This window comes from Suillus discolor (genome assembly GCF_016758755.1).
Source record: "Suillus discolor strain FC423 chromosome Unknown F5147scaffold_4, whole genome shotgun sequence".
Lineage (NCBI taxonomy): Eukaryota > Fungi > Basidiomycota > Agaricomycetes > Boletales > Suillaceae > Suillus > Suillus discolor.
The window spans coordinates 508,984-523,205 of NW_024541251.1; the positions used below are offsets into that span (position 1 = coordinate 508,984).

General features: G+C 49.4%; 5 protein-coding genes across 5 annotated transcripts; 3 read left to right on the top strand and 2 right to left on the bottom strand.

Moving 5' to 3' along the window:
* The first annotated feature begins 88 nt into the window (after positions 1–88).
* F5147DRAFT_669175 (TauD-domain-containing protein) lies at positions 89–1,741 on the top strand. The gene is made up of 6 exons (XM_041435436.1): positions 89–525; positions 573–667; positions 776–838; positions 890–1,290; positions 1,351–1,463; positions 1,523–1,741. The coding sequence occupies exons 1-6, from the start codon at positions 208–210 to the stop codon at positions 1,634–1,636; spliced, it is 1,104 nt and encodes a 367-aa protein (XP_041298453.1). The 5' UTR covers positions 89–207; the 3' UTR covers positions 1,637–1,741.
* A 74-nt stretch (positions 1,742–1,815) lies between these two features.
* F5147DRAFT_669181 (glucosyltransferase) lies at positions 1,816–3,824 on the top strand. The gene is made up of 9 exons (XM_041435437.1): positions 1,816–1,993; positions 2,048–2,136; positions 2,190–2,490; positions 2,556–2,634; positions 2,756–2,884; positions 2,937–3,093; positions 3,151–3,210; positions 3,266–3,408; positions 3,471–3,824. The coding sequence occupies exons 1-9, from the start codon at positions 1,898–1,900 to the stop codon at positions 3,713–3,715; spliced, it is 1,299 nt and encodes a 432-aa protein (XP_041298454.1). The 5' UTR covers positions 1,816–1,897; the 3' UTR covers positions 3,716–3,824.
* Positions 3,801–6,127, top strand: F5147DRAFT_252511 (uncharacterized protein). The gene has a single exon (XM_041428844.1). It carries the CDS (start codon positions 3,887–3,889, stop codon positions 6,023–6,025), a length of 2,139 nt encoding a protein of 712 aa, XP_041298455.1. The 5' UTR covers positions 3,801–3,886; the 3' UTR covers positions 6,026–6,127.
* A 283-nt stretch (positions 6,128–6,410) lies between these two features.
* F5147DRAFT_648365 (Spc7 kinetochore protein-domain-containing protein) lies at positions 6,411–10,371 on the bottom strand (the record flags this gene model as incomplete). Its single annotated transcript, XM_041433277.1, has 7 exons — positions 6,411–6,522; positions 6,571–6,833; positions 6,884–7,146; positions 7,203–7,384; positions 7,443–7,618; positions 7,670–10,168; positions 10,216–10,371. The coding sequence occupies 7 exons, from the start codon at positions 10,369–10,371 to the stop codon at positions 6,411–6,413; spliced, it is 3,651 nt and encodes a 1,216-aa protein (XP_041298456.1).
* Positions 10,372–10,584: 213 nt separating this feature from the next.
* Positions 10,585–14,168, bottom strand: F5147DRAFT_627089 (kinesin-domain-containing protein). The gene is made up of 11 exons (XM_041432706.1): positions 13,791–14,168; positions 13,334–13,741; positions 12,713–13,279; positions 12,514–12,660; positions 12,309–12,464; positions 12,002–12,251; positions 11,848–11,951; positions 11,670–11,792; positions 11,492–11,620; positions 10,906–11,438; positions 10,585–10,857 (listed from the first exon to the last, which is right to left on the bottom strand). Exons 1-11 carry the CDS (start codon positions 14,076–14,078, stop codon positions 10,737–10,739), a joined length of 2,826 nt encoding a protein of 941 aa, XP_041298457.1. The 5' UTR covers positions 14,079–14,168; the 3' UTR covers positions 10,585–10,736.
* Between the last annotated feature and the right edge of the window lie 54 nt (positions 14,169–14,222).

The window sequence follows — 14,222 nt, forward strand, 5'->3', positions numbered from 1 at the left end:
ACGACTACCTGCCCGGTCACCTGGTCATGTATCTGCAGAAAGGTCTTCCTTAGTTCCTAACACCAAAAATATAAGACATCACGCGCGGTTGATTGCGAATTTCATGCTCAGGATTGCGAATACAAGATTAGTGTTACAAAAATCAAATTCCACTCTCCTACGTGGTTCTCACCTCATTGTCACTTGTCACTGAGCCCTGCCACAAGTATGTCCGTTGTCGAAACCGTCACTGAAGTCTCGCAGGCCCTGCCAACACTTAAGCTCCACGCAGGGGGCCAAGAGCAGAAGACAGAGTCATACTCCTATGCTAATTTACTTCCCTATTTCTCACCTGAGCAATATCCACCGCTCACACCCTTCAAACATGAAGATCCAGGCTTCCGTGCACTCAAACACGCAGATCCCCGTGCATTCCTTAAGAATGCGACCAGCGTGGTAGAACTGACACCCAACCTGGGAACAGAGGTCCATGGTGTGAACCTTGCAGCCCTTGATAATGAGGGAAGGGACCAACTTGCGCTCGAAGTATGCCAATTTCCGTGATATGACTATCGTGGCTCATTGTCTGCAAGGTTGCGAGAAGGGGACTTATGGTTTTCAGGGGCCAGCACGAGTTTATAGATAGAGGACCTGATTCGTACCTAGAGTGGGGACGACACTTTGGAAGGTTTGTTGTGCTTCTTCTTTGTCCGCTTAATTGGGCAAGTGCTCCTACTGCACCACACGTCGAATTTTCATTGGTGTTAGAACGATTATTGACTAATTTGTCATGCAGGCTGCACATTCATCCTACGTCAGGACACCCCAAGGATTATCCGCAAATTCACCTTGTCTACAAGTGAGTAGTGCAAGCCGTGCATATTCATTACTCACTGACTGTGAGCTTCAGGGATGCAAAGTCGTCCTACAACTTTGAAAGGGAAGACAGCATCACATCGACTGTCTGGCACTCCGATGTCTCGTACGAGCTGCAGCCCCCCGGGCTCACAACGTTCTTTCTCCTCTCGCAGCCGACGACGGGTGGGGACACATTATTCACATCCCAGATATCAACTCTTAAGAAGCTCTCGCCCTCGTTTGTCGCCTTCCTGCGCACGCTCAGTGCAGTGCACTCAGGGGTTGAGCAGGCTCAATTCTCGCGCTCCGGCAAGCGTGGCGGCATCGTGAGACGTGAACCAGTGGAGCATGTCCACCCACTTGTGCGGCGTCACCCGGTCACTGGAGAGGAAGCATTATATGTCAACCGCCAGTTCACGACGCGTATTGTTGGCCTGAAGCGTGAGGAATCTGGTGCGTTCGGTCACTGTGAGAAATGTCAACTGGACGCTTATAATAGATACCTGTGATCAGAGACTATTTTGAAGTTCCTTTACGATCATGTCGATAAGAGTGCAGACCTCCAAGCCCGAGTGAAATGGCAGCCTGGCACCGTCGTGCTCTGGGACAACCGTGTCACTGCGCATGTAAGTCTGACATATGAGCGTCATGCCTTGCTGGACTTACACTAACCACGATTAATTAGTCTGCTATCGTTGACTATGGAAAGTCGAATGAACGCCGTCACGGTGCACGTATCACTCCGCAGGCAGAGAGACCGATCCCTGCCCTGGAAGGTCTTGAACTCCCTAGTCTTTAATGGATCGTGACATAGCATTGAATGAGAACTGGCAGTCTTGAGTGCAACCATGTATACATTAGATCTATGATGTTGCAATATGAAAACATACTATGATGCGACTTCTTGGTGGTACAAGGCGAACGCTCTTATTAGTCTTAGTGGCAGTGCTGAGGACTCGTACTGCATCCGCGCCAATACTAACTTGAATGCAACCTGCTTTGTGCAACATTATCTCCGATCCACTCACTACTTACCTGATAGATATTTCCCGTGAAGGCCATGTCTTCGGACAGGAGAATATTATACGTAGTTTACTGCGGTGTCGCAGTAGCCGTTTTGAAAGAGTTCAATGCCGTGGTTACTGAGCCGTACATGGTGACTACATTCAACTTCGCCTCTCACCGGATTCACCTTCTGATGATAATCTAGGATGAACCTTTCCATGTACCGCAGGCATTGGCTTACTGCAGGGGTGAATGGTCAACTTGGGACCCAAAGATTACCACACCACCGGGACTGTACGTCGTTCACAAGTACCTATTGTTCCTGTGACAACTTCATTATCTCGCAGATACATGCTCAGTGTATTGCTGCACCGGGTCTTTATGTTCAAATGCAACTTGAATTTGCTACGCCTCACCAACACCCTTACCCTCTTTGCGTTACCGCTTGTCCTCACGCAATTGCTGGGGTTCCATCAGCGACGCCGTTCTCCACCAAAATTAACACCCTCGATCGAGGCAGTTGTTCTGTCTAGTTTTCCGATAGCGTGGTTTTTTGGATTCCTATATTATACAGAGGTTCCGAGCCTTGTTTCTGTTTTGTGTACCGTAGTCGCTGCGACGCAGAATAAGCACTGGCTTGCTGGTTTGGTGCGTGATTCAACCTGCCCTAGGTTTCTTAGAATGCATGCTAACAACTCCAGGGGTGTCCCTAGCTAGGAATTGTGAGCTGCCTCTTCCGTCAAAACAATGTGATTTGGGTGCTGTACGCGTATGCAGCGAGCCAGCTCATGCGTTTGCGATTCAAACGGGGGAAACGATAAACTACACGATCCCCCCGCCTTGGGCGCTGGGCCAGGTGAGTTATTCCAGGGTTGCCATGCCTGTGTTGATGGGTTCATATCGCAAATTCCAGGTGACTTTATTCGATCGATCATGAGTGCCCCAAAAGCACTACCTGAGTTACTCCCCGCGTTTGTTCCCTATGCGGTAGTTCTCGCACTCTTCGGTGGTTTTGTGATTTGGAACGATGGCATCGTGCTTGGTGCGTTTTTCTCGGTCATAATTATCGAGATAACCGCCAATGTTATGTATAGGCGACAAATCCAATCACGTTCCTTCATTTCACGTGCCACAGCTGTACTACTTTATTGCGTTTGCAACAATAATTGGGTGGCCGGCAGTCCTTTGTGGTGAAGGCGGCCCGTTGAAGATTGCCACCGATGTCATTTTGCGCATGTTTGGGAGTAAAAGGTGATCGAGTTAATTATAAGTAAGCGCGCGGATGCTGATATGGATCGTATGCCATAGGAGAATACTTCTGACGGCCATTATATCGATCTTCATGGGGATTACTATCCAGCGTTTCACGTGAGCTTCCCTTTACTGGTTGATAAGCAACTTAACCTTCACGGATTCAATGTAGTATTCATCACCCGTTCCTCCTGTCTGATAACCGTCATTTTACCTTCTATATCTGGCGTCGAGTATTCATGCTGCATGCGGCAGTACCTTACCTATTTATTCCGGGGTACCAAGCGTGCGCCTGGGCGTGGTGGATTCGTGTTGGTAAGTCGTTTTCTAGATTCCAGAATACATGGATGACATTAACCCTGGACGTGATTCATCAGCCTGTGATCAATCGCTTTTGCAAACGTTGGTCCTGCCCGTTTTAATTTTACCTACACTGCTGCCTACGCCATTACTGGAACCGCGGTACTTCCTGGTGCCATATATCCTGCTTAGGGCTCAGGTTGTGGATGTGCAGCCCTACGGTATTTTTCTCGAGGGCCTTTGGTACATGGTAATAAATGTGGCAACGACGTATGTGTTTTTGTACAAAGAACGAGCGGGAGTTGGGAGATTTATGTGGTGATGTATGTAGAGTAATAAATGGAGTAAACAGGGGTCACATATTTGGACCCACTGATGCAAACAAGACCACACGCGTCCGAATGGTTCGGTTAGTTGGAAGGACGTCAGCCATCTCAATCAGCCTATACCATACATTCACAGTGCAGATCATAACGAAGCTCCAATTTCTCTAATGTCACCAGAAACGAGTACTCAGCCATCACGGCCTTCTAAACCAATCACTCGGAGTTCTATCCGACACTCACTCAATTTCACGTCAGTAGGAAAAGCTTTGGCGGATGTAATCAACAAGGAGTCCCGCGACCGCGAAAAGCCTAATGAGAAAGCCCTGAAGAAGTCCAAGGATTCCTCAAGACGTTTAAGTGCTATTGCACTCATGAATTCCAGCGCAATCCCCCAGGCTAACGCCACTGTAACTGTATCCTCAAAGTCAAAGTCCCCAACTCCGGGGCACGTCAAGGAAGACGCTTCTCCATCCAAGACCATCACACGCAGTACAAGGAGACAGTCTGGTCTCCTCAGACCTGCTCCTGCTTGTGACGACATGGGGATAAAGGTGCTAGACGCTGTTGGCGTTAGTCCTTCCATGAAGCGTTCGTCTTCACTGCGTCCAAGGACTGCTCCTGCACCCGCATCATCTGCATTGCCGAAATATCGGCCCAAGTCCACCCTTATAGAATCTGTTCTACCCAAGAAACCTGTTTCTCCTCCTCGTTCCAGCACTCGCAGGCGGTTGAGCTCATCAGAGGAAGAGGACAAGGTTCATAGCCTCCGTTCCAAAGGCAACGTGGAGGAGAAGAAGCCTAAGAGTTCGATCAGTCCTCTCCCTCACAAAGCACTTACAGTAAAGGTTAACTTGCCTAGCCTTACCCCTCCTTCGACGCCTTCCAAGATCTGCAAGTTATCAACGCCGAAGAAGACTTCGCCTGCCAAGGTAGAGTCCGCACGACCTGGTAAAATCATCAAGACAACAACTATTTCTTCTGCGTCCAAGTCAAACATTGCACGTCCTCCGTCGTCTTCATCCTCTCATAGCTCTGTCTCGCAGAGTTCACCTCAGACACCCCCCAAGAGTAGCTTTGGGTTCGGACGCTCAAAAAACAATCAAACATCAAGCCCTCTGCGTTCTACCGGTCGTCCTGCACCTGAGTCGCCCCTTGCCCATCACACTCGTCAAAATTCCACTCCGGCCCTTGGCAGAAGTACAACGCCCACGCCACTCTCACAGCTTGCGGAGGAAGACAGTGAAGATTCCATTGAAGCTGATGATGTGGAACTTCTCCTTGCCCCTGCTGCTCCTCTTGGGGCACCTACACCTGCGATACCCAGGATTCGGGCTGTTCAACTGCAGCACAACGAGTCAGAACCTGAAACGCCCTTACGTCCCTCTTATTTCCTTCCTACACGAGCGAATCTTTCCTACCTGTCGCCTGTACCTCCGACCTCACAGAGCACACCCGGTCTCCGCCCTCCCAAAGTCCATAGTGCAAATCGCAACTCGATAATGTCTTGGGAACAATTGGCGAATGATGGATCACAGATAATTGCACAGGAAGAAGTAGAAAAAATGCTTTCAGAGATTCAGGCGCCCTTCACGCCAATTGGCCCTTCACCGAACGTCAGTGTTCTTGCACTTGAAGTTCCTGAAAGTCCCTGCCTCTCCGCTCTACCATCGCCTGGTGGTTATGGGTCAATATCTCAGGTTTTATTACCGGATGTTACGCCTTCGCCCGCAGTGCACCATTTCAACCAGGTGTTCGATACATCTACGGAGCTTCCCGCTCCTATGGACTCGGGCACAGTTACTCTACTTCGCTTACAAGTGGCATCCGCCGAGAACACGGCAAAGGAACGCCTGGTTCGCTTGCAGGAGTTGGAGGAGCAGCTGCACGCTGCGAAACATTCTCGTGTTCAGGAGACTGAAGAACTCGCGAAGCAAGTCTCCTTCCTGGAGCAACAACTTCACATCAGCGTTGAGGCGAGGGAAAGGCTGGACGAGGAGCGCTCTGCCTTCACTGCATCCCTGCAGGACCAGCTGCGCCACGCAGAAGCTTCTAGCAATCAGGCATCCAATGCTGCTTTTGCACGTGGACAAGAAGAGGCTGCTGCGTCGTGGGCAGAGTTGCTCAATCAGAAGCAGCAAAAGTGGGAAGTATGCTCTCTCGCTCGTGAGATTAAAGTGGAATGGGGCTCTATCAGAGAGCAGGCGGAGGCGGAACAAGAGTTTTTGCAGGCGAGTCGCGAGACGCTGAAAGTATTTCTGGCTATGCTGGATCAAAGCCAGAAGCAAGTGCAGTGCCTGCTTGCTTGAACGACGTGAGTGCCATTGGAATCTGACTTCACACCAAGGCTTCTAAATATCGGGTTACAGAGTTATGCTTATGAGCTTCATCTATTCCTTGGATTAATTTGTACTACACAGATGACCACTCATTCTTCTCGTTCACATCTATGCCCGTGTACTGGTACATAGTACGGATCACTTATCATCTAGCCACAACTACGAATCTTCTGAATGTTATTTACTTTTCACTCGGAAAGAATGTACTACATAATATGGTACGCCTATCTGCCGCAAAACCAAGGAAAGGGGGATACACATTATGTACGTATAGTAGATTTAGAGATACATGTCAACCAGTTAAGTCCCGTAAGATACAATAACCATATGGGTAATATAACCTGACTAGACGAGGTTATGTGTAGCAGTCCAAAGCGACTGTGCACGCATCCAAGAGGCAACCATAGTTATCTGCTACGGTAGTCTCTCTTAGTCTACCAAGAATGGCTTCTTGGAGGGTATCCCGTCTAAAGACTGTAATCAGCGTCAATAGCTTCAACAAGTAATTCACGCACTGAACCGGGCCGTATGCAACTTTAACATCGCATTGCATAGATCGGATCGATATAGGCCAAGAAGAGAACGTCTGAGTGTTAAATATGAAAGATATCAAGGCCTTCGCCTTCTTGCTGGGGAGCATGACTGTTACAGTTGCAGTAAACCCCGAATCATCGTCTTCTCCGTGAGTGATGGAGACTGGGTACTTGATCGCGACCAACTTTAGCTGGGCTAGCAGTTGAGAGCAAGCAGACCAGTAGTCTCCTAGACGTTCGACGATCTAAAATTGTCGAGTTCAGTGAGTTTGCCTGACACTCGAAAACCTCCTACCTGTCGAACGCTGAGATTTCCATCGGATCGTGTAATGAGTGAGCTCGCTGTTTTTAGCATCAACGGGCTGAGAGCGGGGAATGCATCTTTGTACTTGAGCCTCGCATTCTGGACTCGCATGATCGAAACCTCCTTGACAAGTGGACAAAAGTTCTCGCATGGGACGGAGACATCGTAAGATGACGCATATCTGAATTCAAAAAGCTCTGGCAGGATTTTTGTGACTTGCAGCATGTGGAGATTTTGAAGGGCTTCCAGCTCATCTGGACAACATGTCAACATTGCGCAAAAAGAATCTTTGAAAATACAAATCTGCCACCTTTCAATCTGAAGACCTCGGCATGCGTGCTGTTTTTCTGCACCTGGACTTGTCGCTCAGCCACCTGGATAGCATTGGTGGTTTCAAGCTTCTGAGTTTCAATCTCCTCCAGCTTCTCCTGTAGACGATCCAGTTTGGCTTTACCCTCGTCGACGTCTGCTCGGAAGGCTTCAAGCGCAATACTACAAGGGTGTCGCTCAATCAACTAGTTTAGGACTACCTAATTCGAGGGACACTCACCTTTGTTCTTGAATGGTCGCTTTCAGCTCATTCAGATAATCTTGGTTACAGTTCTCGAGTTCAGCGACGTCGACCTGTTCTTGCTCCAACTCGCGGAGAAGATTCTCGTATTCCTCGTTGAGAGCAGGCACAACTTCCTGGGCTTGACGGATAATATTTTCGAGAACTTTAGCATCCTGTCATCGAAAATATTAACGCAATGAAACAGCAAGGGATACTGAGCATACCGCCTCAAGATCTCGAAACCCTTGATCCGCCTTTTCATACAGTTGCTCAACCCACTGCATCTTCCAATCGTACCATTCTGACTTGGCCTGTGTATGTTTGTTGACCTTGATTAGCTTGAGCTGATGGAGAAGCTCATTCTGGCCTTCGTCGTCCGCCAGTACAAATTCTTGGAATAGCTGAGGAGTCATCTTGAGAGCTTCGTCTTCTGCTTCTTTGTAGATGCCTTTGATTCGCTCGATCCAGAGTTGCAGGTCTTTACTGACGTGTGTGTACAACTCAAGCTGGGGCACACCGACCGCCATTGCGACCACATATTCAGATAGAGGAATCTCGCTTTCCGTGGACTGTCGTCTGGAAGGACGAAGGGCAGATGGGTGCACGGTAGAGCGACGGGGGGCAGCAATTTCATCCATGAACCGTATCCCGGTCATCTCGAAGAATTGCTCTATGGAGATTTGTGGGCCATCTTCAGGAGGGAAGTCTCCTTCTGCAATATCACCGCGCCATTGCTCGGTAGGGTTAGAAATCCCCTCGGAGATGCGGGCTAATGGCGTTAGGTCTGAAGTTGCCTCCATTCCATCAAAATTAGGTTCTGGAAGGTCTTCTGGTATCTTTTCCAGTCCAGGGCTGGGTGGCCGAGGAGATGCGCGGACCGGTGTTGATGGGCGGGGTGAATTGCGTGGAGGGCTTTGAGGTCGAGGGAAAGGAAGTGCGGGGGACTCTCTCGCAGGCGATTTCCTGAACAGGTCAGCAACCGGGGAAGCCCTTCCTGGCATCTCATAGATGGGAGGCTCTCTGATTGGAGAGTCGTGCAGCGGTTCAGGTGTGGTCTCAGCTCTAAGGTCCTCCTCCTGTGACCCCAAGATACTTGCTTTCTCTGTCGTCTGTCTAGCAGCTCCCTCCTTCTCGCCTGTAAGGGAAACACCCTTCTTGTTGATATACGCGGCTGCATTCTTCGCTGGAGCAGGAGAAGCAGCGGGAGCCGCTCCCCCCATGCTTTTCCTCTGTGCGAAGTGTCCCGAGGGACGGCGAAATCCAATAGATGGGCGTCTACTCAGACCAGAGAGCGGCTCTGCATGTACTTGAAACGCCGCCTTCTTGCTTGGGGAGAGCCTTGGAAGCCTGCTCGATTGCATGGGTTGCTCCTTGGAGAATTCATTTAGTGGTGCAGTTAATTTCCCGGGGCCAGCTAGCTTTTTGGCGGGACTGGGTCTGTCTTCTGATTCTGAATCGTCGACTATGCTTTGGGTCCTCTTTTTTGGCGAGGGACGAGCAACAGGAGGGGCAAAAGCTGCGGAAAACCCGGCTTTGCTCGGTGATTTAGTAGGTGAAGGAGGACGATGGCGGGCTGGTGACGCTGGCGTTTGTCCGCGAGGTGTGAAGGAAAACGAGAACGGCTTGGGAACCGCTGCAGGTCGTGGAACGGGTGGGAGTGCATTGAGGATCTCCCCAGGTGGCGGGGCTGGCTTGAATACGACAGGTCTGGCTGCTGACTCCACGTTGACACACTCCTGTGGTTCGGCCTGAGCAACATCCCCGTGAGCCTCACCTATTGATTGCGCGGAAGGGGATGAAAGGTCCGTGCCTGCGACATCAAAATGGTCCTTGCTGGGCTCCTCCTGATTGTCATATGTGGACGTGATATCCATAGTAGAATTGTCATCCTCGATGCCAGCACCAAGACTGACCCGGCGCATGAGCTGAGTGACATTGATAGTCTGGTTGCCGTCGTTTTCCACATCATCTTGCGCAAAACTATCTTCAGAGCTACTGAAACTGTCGTTTGGTTGTCCCAATTCTTCAAGATCTATCTCGCTTCCAAATCCAAGGGATTCACGAGCTGCTTGGAGCCTTGTGAGAGCATGTGTGATCTCCATGTCTTGTTCCCCATGTTCATCCTCTTCGTCGGATGAGGGAACGTATGGTGTTTCACCAGAGTGAGTTACTGATCGAAGAGCAAGCCAGGCTTCACTTGGCGGGGCTGGTGGACGGATGAGTGGAACAGTGAACTCCATTGGCTGAGTGACATCGCCTTCAGATACGAATGACTGAGATTGGTGGGAGTCATCTTCAGTATAGGACTGATCTGCAGGAGTCTGTTGCAGACCACCCTCATCATGTTTGTCTGGTGACGAGATTATAAATGCTGTATCATCGGAGTCCATATCCATGGACTCCTCTCCTGCACCATCACTGAAAGCGATGGATCGAATTGAGCTTCGGCGATGGAATTTGCTTGCTCCAGGATATACATTTTCATCCGTAGGGCCTCGTTCAACTGCTTCCTGTACAGGCGAGGACTGAGGGGAAGCAGTGCTATTCGTATTTTGTTCCTGTGTTTCAAATAGCCGAACATGTGCCCGGTCTGCGAAGCTAACGCGCCGTGCAAGAGATTTTTGCGTATTTTCGTGAACATGGGTCAGATCCATAGATTGCGTGGCATCTTCATCATCCTCAGGAATGTTGACTGCTGGTTTGAGGATACTTTTTCGGGGAGCCTGTTGGACTGTAAGAAAAATAAATTGCAGTCATTCATATAACTTACCAGTGACCGACGTGCCTTCGAAACAAGATTTATCTTGTCGCCAGGTGCAATAGAGTGTGCTCGCCGCTTCTTCCCTGGATGAAGGGGTCGATTCTGGTTGGCTACCGCGATAGATTTGCGTCTGCTGGGTGACCCCCTACCGCCATTAGTGGCCATATCCAAGCTGTGTGCGTCCGAGTAAAGGCCAATCAAGAAAGGTGATCGTGTTGTGAACGTTGAACGATATGTGGAACTTAATGGCTATTGTGCTAAACACGTTCACGTGATACAGATTAGACGCGTCTCATCACATGACATTATCAGGAAGTTCCGACGCGTTTGTGCAATCTCCTAACTGACATCCGTGCTACAACGCTACATATAAGATACTTTATCTTCGCAATTTCTGCCGTTTCATTACGACCGACGCACTTCACTTACACGAGCATAGATGGACAAAATACATAGCATCAAGCATTGTACACAGGTCACGATTATCCGTGAAGTTCCCAAGAGAAAACAAATGAGTAGATCACCAATCATTAGCTTATACGCATCCGCCTGATGTTCTTGCTTCCTCCACCCTTTTGTGCGTTTTTCTCCACGGCACCAACTACTTGTTCTAATTCTTCCTCAGTTACTACAGCCTTCTTACCCAGTTGCCTTCGAGGAGTTGTCAATCTTTTGTCCAATTCGTGGCACAGATCTCACCTCTTCTTTTTTTTCGTGGTATCAAGGTCGCCTTTCCCTGGCACAAATACAACATCAGGACCCCCGTAAACTGCCCGCGCCTTTCGATTGGGTAGAATCGTAACAGAGTCGTCAGCGCCACCTGTGCCGTCCTCCAAGAGAGAAAGATCTTTGATTTGCTTCTCCAACAAAGACACAGTGCGAGTCGATCGACGACCAGTTGCAGCTGTTGGATTCCCTACTTTCCCTTTCACTTTCGCCAGAGGCTTGTTGGCTACTTTAAATGGTCTAGACTTGGCCTTTGCTAGGGGGGCGTAGTCGTCGGACTCATCGTATTCAGTAATCGGGTCGTCCTCCACGCTCCCTTCCTCCTCTGTCATTTGCTCGATTTCGCTCTGAGCACTTGAATTAGTCTCCTCTTGATCGGCGCCCAACATTCGGTTGGAAGTGAGCTCTAATTGTGTTTTGGCCTTCCCTTTGCCGTCAAGAGGTGATGAAGATCGGCTTGCTTCGGAAAGAGCCGACTCATCGCTATCTTCGATAATTTCTACGTTCTAAACTGGAGTCAACTCTGAACCAACAAGGGCGTTGTCCTCCTTGAACTCACCTCATCTTCAATCTCACCTGACTCCTCGCCCTCCTCCACCAACTCTCGGCGCTTTTGAGGGGAGCCAATTAGTCCAGCTTGATGCAGCATGTCGATCTTGGCATCCATTTTCCGCTCGTTTCGCTCCACCTGACAAAGACTGTAAGTTGATGTGTTGCCCTCGAGGTCCAGACTTTACCTCGCTCATAAGCCTCTGGCTGTAAGTCTTCTCAATTTCGCGCATCCTTTCTTCCATTTCCTTCATAACGTCTTCACGGGTTTCCGCTTCAACTATTACACAACGCATCTCCGCCTCGTAGAGCTGTGAAAAATGCTTCTTGTTGAACAGACATCGACTTTTGATAATAGAATCGTACCCGCAAGCGCAAGTCTTCTATTTCATCAAACAAGGCATCCACTAGCGGATTGATGGGTTCGTCATCTTCCTCTTCACTCACACCATCTTCCCTCACTTCATCCTCTGTATGGAGCGGAATGATGAAAGGCACGATTTATAATGTAAAAACGTACCTTCGAGGACCTCGAGATGGGCTTCGCTGACCTTCTTATTGGGGAGAAGACTCGATATTGTCACCTTTCTGGTCACAGCCCTGGGCAGAGCTGAGCCGACTGTACTCCGCTTGCTTGGATTGGATTGTACGCGAGGCACAGGTGCGTTGTTCACGGTCGTCGAAACTTCTCTTGCGAGCGCAGAGAATTTCATTACATGAGAGTTCTCTTCAAAGCCGGTATCGTAAGGATTGATGTTGACGATCATCACCTATCACCATCAGCTCTCTATCAACTGCTTGCATAATGCTCCAAGCCGAAGACTTACAACTCGACCATCGCCAACAAAGTAATCCATTAATACCTCCGTGAGTTTGCTATGCCTAAATGGCACAACAGCCAATGCCCTCTTAACATCACGAGTATCCGTCCGCCCAGGATTTGCTAGGCTTTGTGCGAGGCGCTTTTGGTTGGAGCGCATGACCTACGGATGGTGAGCTGTGGTGCTGGAAAAAAAAGAATAGTCAGCCTACCTCCATGCATTGTCCAAGGACCATGAGAGACTTGTTGATGTTTCCGGCCTCCTTTAGACGATCGCCAGTTGTCTGCGTGTGCTTGGTTCGCTCCGATCCTGCTAGATCCACAAGGGTTAACCGCGATATTTGCAGAGAGCTCGGGTCCTGCAAAAGTTGAAGAACAAAACTGTATTTCCAAGATCCAGACCGTACTTACATCCCGGTCACCCCGGTGTCCTCTTAGAATCTTGATGGTCACCATACCATGGCTCCTGCTGCTTTGGCTGTTAGCCAGCGTGCCGAAGACACGTCGGTGCAGTTGTCCTAGCTTAATAAGTGCCTTTGCTTGTGCAGCACCAGTTACCCGAAAATATCTCAGTCCCGCAATATACTTCCCCGCGCTTCCAGGTCCACTCTCATCTAATGAGTCAGAGGCAGGTGAAGGTTTGACAGTGAGGGCTTTACGCGTCAACAGAAGCGGATGGGCGAGTTGTGCGTTGGTGTTGGAGCGAGGAATCTGTGACCGCGACGTATCCTCTGTCACTTCAGCAAGAAGATCGTACACCTTTTCATTGTATACTTCTGCGTAAGATATCCAGATAGAGTACTCGTAGTTGCGGTCGAGCTTAATGATGGTTGGATCGATGTCGATGTCGATGTCATCCGTGTTCGACAGGTGTTCCGCGAGGACTTCTGCGAGTCGTGGTTCATCAGTTGGGTCCGTAGGAGGCAGGAAGTCAGAAGGATCAGCTTCTTCTACACCGTACAGCCTAACGGGCCTGAACTAATTGAATTTGATGATAAGTTATTAGGTCGTGTATATTGAATCATGGCTCACCCGACCATCGCTGTGCAGTCCCTCGACGCTGTTAAAAATCACGTCTAGTGTCCGCGGCAAGATACCTGCAGAATCTGGACCATTGCCTCCTTGGATTGTATATGTCTTGCCCGAATTTGTGACACCATACGCAAACAACAAGCCATTTTGTCCATCCAGAAGATCACGTACGAGGGGAAGTGTAGTTTTCGTGAAGAACTCTGCCTGTTGTGTTTCTGGCAGAAAAACATGCGAGAATTTGTAGATTGACGAAGGTGTGACGGTTGAGACACGAATGTGCGGTTTGGAGCTGCCTGAACCGTCATGGGAGATGTCAGTCATCTGTACAGACGTGTCGGATAAAGGGGCAAGGTAAGGCATAGACATGGGTTCATCATCTCCAAGCTGAGGACGAATGCGCAAATAGGCCTGAAGAACATTCTCAGTATATGATAAAAAGCTAGTACACATAATTCACCATAACAGGTTCGCGCTCTACAGTCAACCTGTGATCTGCCTGTGCTTGCCTAGTTCCGGCCACCTTCTTGGCAGCAGGAAGCTTAGCATCAGGTGAATTAGCTCGATTGACAAGAGGCTTTCGACCAGTTGTTCGTGTTTTTGATACCTCAGCTTGTGCAGTAGTTTTGCTTGGAAGTCTTGCTCGAATGGTCTTTATCCCTGCCGGAGGAGTCGGAGGTGGATTTGGTGTCTTTGTTCGGGTCGATGCCCTCGTCGGTGCTGCACCAATCTTCGATCTCGTGGCCATGATATTGCAATTTTTGCTGCGAATTACCACTGCTAAGAGCTAAGGATGGGCTCTGTGAAGTCGAGAAGTTGGTTGGATCAAGGTTCAAATATTTAAATGGACACGTAAATAATGGCGCGCCACACACGCGAAGTCGGCAAGTAC